Raw genomic sequence first — 3,333 nt, forward strand, 5'->3', positions numbered from 1 at the left:
TCAGAGCTCCTAGCCCTGGCACAGGCTGCTAAGGAATCCCTCTATGTGAGTCGGCTGTTGAAAGAGCTTACAGTTCAGATGGATGATCCGACTATCCGTATCGACTGCGACAATACTCAAACTATCAACCTTGTGACCGCCGAAATCGCTACTTTGAAGACTAAGTTGCGGCACGTGGATATTCACAACCACTGGCTGAGACAGGAGGTCCAAGAAGGGAGAATTCAAGTCAAATACACCAAATCAACGGATATGATCGCAGACGGATTAACAAAGGCCCTGCCGGCAGGCAGATGGAACCGCTTCCTCTATCAACTTGGCCTGGAAGATATTCAGGAAAGACAACAGCAGAGCCGGAAGCAAGAAGGAATAGAAGCAAGGCTCCAGAGGATAGAAGACTGCCTAGGAAATGCAGGCTCAACTGGGACCTATTGAGCCTGAGGGGGTGTGTTGAATGTTGGAGGGTTCACCCTCAACTTCAGGATTAAGGTTCAGGATTAAAGTTTGACGCCCTAAACTTAGATCGTAGGACTTTCATCTAGGACTTTCTAGGACTCAAGTCCTAGAAGGAACCAGTCAAAGATATAAGGTCTCAATGGTCCTTCGATTGCGAAAGAATCAAGAAATATACACGATTCACCTTAATATCTGACACAAGTCTCATCCTATTAACCTCAAGGACTACTATGTCCAGATCATCGATGGCAAAAGCGCCCCTACCCAAAAGACCCACCAGGGTATAAACCCAGCGACCCTTGAGAAGAAGCCTGAGGTCCCTGTCGCCACCCAAGACGACTTGAACCGAGCTGTCGACGCTGCTAGAAAGGCTTACAAGTCTTGGTCAAAGGTTCCATGGGAGGAGCGAAAGCAGAAGCTGTTTGCGTGGGCCGATGCCATTGAGGCCCAGAAGAAGGAATTCGCCGACCTTCTTGTCTCTGAGCAAGGAAAACCTGTAAGACCTTTAACATGAGTTGAGAAGAAGGGGATTGCTGACGATTTAGATTGCTCAAGCTTCTGGTGAGGCTGAGGCTGCGATTGCTTGGGTCAGAGGCCAAGCTAGCATTGACCTCCCCGAAGAAGTCGTCGAGGATAGCGAGAGCCGCAAGATTATCACGAGATACACTCCTCTTGGTGTAGCCGCTGCTATTGTCCCATGGAACTTCCCCCTCATGCTGGCAGCCGCAAAGATTGCTCCCGCTCTCGTCACAGGAAACGTCATCATTGTGAAACCATCGCCCTTCACGCCTTATTGCGGCCTGAAACTGGTTGAGTTGGCACAGCAGTTCTTCCCTCCTGGCGTTGTGCAGTCACTCAGTGGTGATGATAACCTTGGCCCTTGGATCACAAGCCATGAGGGTATTGATAAGATCAGCTTTACAGGTTCGACCAATACTGGAAAATTGGTGATGCAGAGTGCTGCCAAGACACTTAAGCGTGTTACTCTTGAGCTGTGAGTACAAGTCTTGGACGTGGTTATCGTAGCTAACATTTGGCAGCGGCGGTAATGATGCTGCCGTTATTTTCCCTGATGTCGACATTGAAAGCGTGGCTGAAAAGGTATGCTCTTTGACAGCCTAAAGCAAGAATCAATTTTGCTTACGAGTAATAGGTTTCTACACTTGCATTCATGAACTCAGGTCAGATCTGCTTGAACGTCAAGCGAATATATGTCCATGAATCTATCTACGAGAAGTTCCGTGATGCTGTAGTTAAGCACGTCAAGAACTACAAGCTCGGCGACGGTTCATCTGAGGGAACCAGCCACGGTCCAGTCCAGAACGAAATGCAGTACAACAGAGTGAAGACCTTCTTCGACGACATCGAGAAGCAAGGCTGGAAGGTTGCTACGGGTGGCAAATTTGACCCTGCGCCTAAGGATGGTTATTACATCCAGCCTACTGTGATCGATAACCCTCCCGAGAACTCTAGGATTGTGGTTGAGGAGCCTTTTGGTAAGTTTCTCACGACACATAGTATTATAGCAGCCACTGACATATCAGGCCCTATCCTTCCTATCCTTTCATGGAAGGATGAAGATGAAGTCATCGAGCGTGCCAACGATACCAAGCTTGGTCTTGGAGCCTCCGTCTGGTCGTCGAACATCGAAACAGCAGAGCGAGTGGCTAAGCAACTCGAGGCGGGAACTGTCTGGGTCAACAACCATTTTGATATCACTCCCATGGCTCCCTTCGGTGGTCATAAACAGTCTGGAATTGGTGCTGAGTGGGGTATCAACGGACTCAAGGGTTTCTGTAATGTGCAGAGTCTCTTCGTGAGCAAGCTTTAGGTAGTAGGGGTTTTGATTTAGTTTAATAGAAACTAAGAATATCTCGACGGATTTCATCGTTTGATATTGTGCTAGCTGTTGCTCAGAACCTTACAGCTTGACTTCTACTACCTGTCCACCAGAGACAGCATCGTTATTCTGCCCAGACGTAACAACGTACAGAATCTTTCCATCGTTGCTGAAGGTGGCACTACTAGGACCAGCAAGAAGCCCCTCCACAAGAACAGTTTGTTTTCCTCCTCGAGTGATTTTCACAACCCTATCCTGCCAGTAAACAACATACGCGTTTCCATTTAGATCCATGGCAAAGTCATCCGGGACATAAGAGGAGCCCTTTTTAAGCTTGGCAAGAACCTCGAAATCGCCAAGTTTGTTTCCCATATCATCAATCTTGACTCGATTGAAGGACTGATGAGCGGTGTTGGTGAAGTACAGGTAGTCATTGAAAATCTTGATCCCGTTTACACCAACGGGGAAAGGACCGCCAGAAACTGGAGCAAGTGCTTTGTCTTTGATAGCTACTTCAATATGTCCAGTAGTTGTATCGATTCTCAGAATCTCACCCCTTTCGGCATCAGCAGCAAGAACGATGTGTCTATGGCGTGGCAATGCCAAGATGCCATTGACCGGCCCGTACTTGGACTTCTGAAAGACAGTAGAGACGGAGACCTTATCACCATCAAACTTGAGAAGGGAAAGGTTCATGGTGTCGTTCTGATACATCCCCTCAAAGATGCCTCCAGTAACAGCAAAGACATCTTGCCCAACCTCCGCGATACCAGACAGTGCGTTCACTCCCTCGACTTTGAAAATAGCGCGGGGTTCAGCAGGGGTACTGTTCGGAGAGAAAGAATATACTTTGCCTTCTCCGATTGTAGTCATTAGAAGATCGCCGTTGGAACGAATGGCAACGTTTTCGATCCAAGTGTGTGGTATTTGGACGAGTTCAAGGGCCTTTGGTTGGAGCGAGGAGTAGTAAAAGGCTCCGGCACTGATGAAAGCTATGAGACTTGCCGTGAGTGCATAACGCATGATGGATTAGATCT

The 3,333-nt window shown here is 48.1% G+C and overlaps 2 protein-coding genes across 2 annotated transcripts; one reads left to right on the plus strand and one right to left on the minus strand.

Annotated features, from left to right (window-relative positions):
* Positions 1 to 78: 78 nt before the first annotated feature.
* FOXG_04134 (aldehyde dehydrogenase (NAD+)) lies at positions 79 to 2,338 on the plus strand (the record flags this gene model as incomplete). Its single annotated transcript, XM_018382028.1, has 6 exons — positions 79 to 207; positions 659 to 952; positions 1,002 to 1,450; positions 1,497 to 1,557; positions 1,610 to 1,952; positions 2,001 to 2,338. The coding sequence occupies 6 exons, from the start codon at positions 79 to 81 to the stop codon at positions 2,285 to 2,287; spliced, it is 1,563 nt and encodes a 520-aa protein (XP_018238661.1). The 3' UTR covers positions 2,288 to 2,338.
* A 39-nt stretch (positions 2,339 to 2,377) lies between these two features.
* On the minus strand, positions 2,378 to 3,319 carry FOXG_04135 (uncharacterized protein; the record flags this gene model as incomplete). Its single annotated transcript, XM_018382029.1, has 1 exon — positions 2,378 to 3,319. The coding sequence occupies one exon, from the start codon at positions 3,317 to 3,319 to the stop codon at positions 2,378 to 2,380; it is 942 nt and encodes a 313-aa protein (XP_018238662.1).
* Positions 3,320 to 3,333: the final 14 nt, after the last annotated feature.

Source organism: Fusarium oxysporum, chromosome 4 (assembly GCF_000149955.1).
Source record: "Fusarium oxysporum f. sp. lycopersici 4287 chromosome 4, whole genome shotgun sequence".
Taxonomy (NCBI): Eukaryota; Fungi; Ascomycota; class Sordariomycetes; order Hypocreales; family Nectriaceae; genus Fusarium; species Fusarium oxysporum.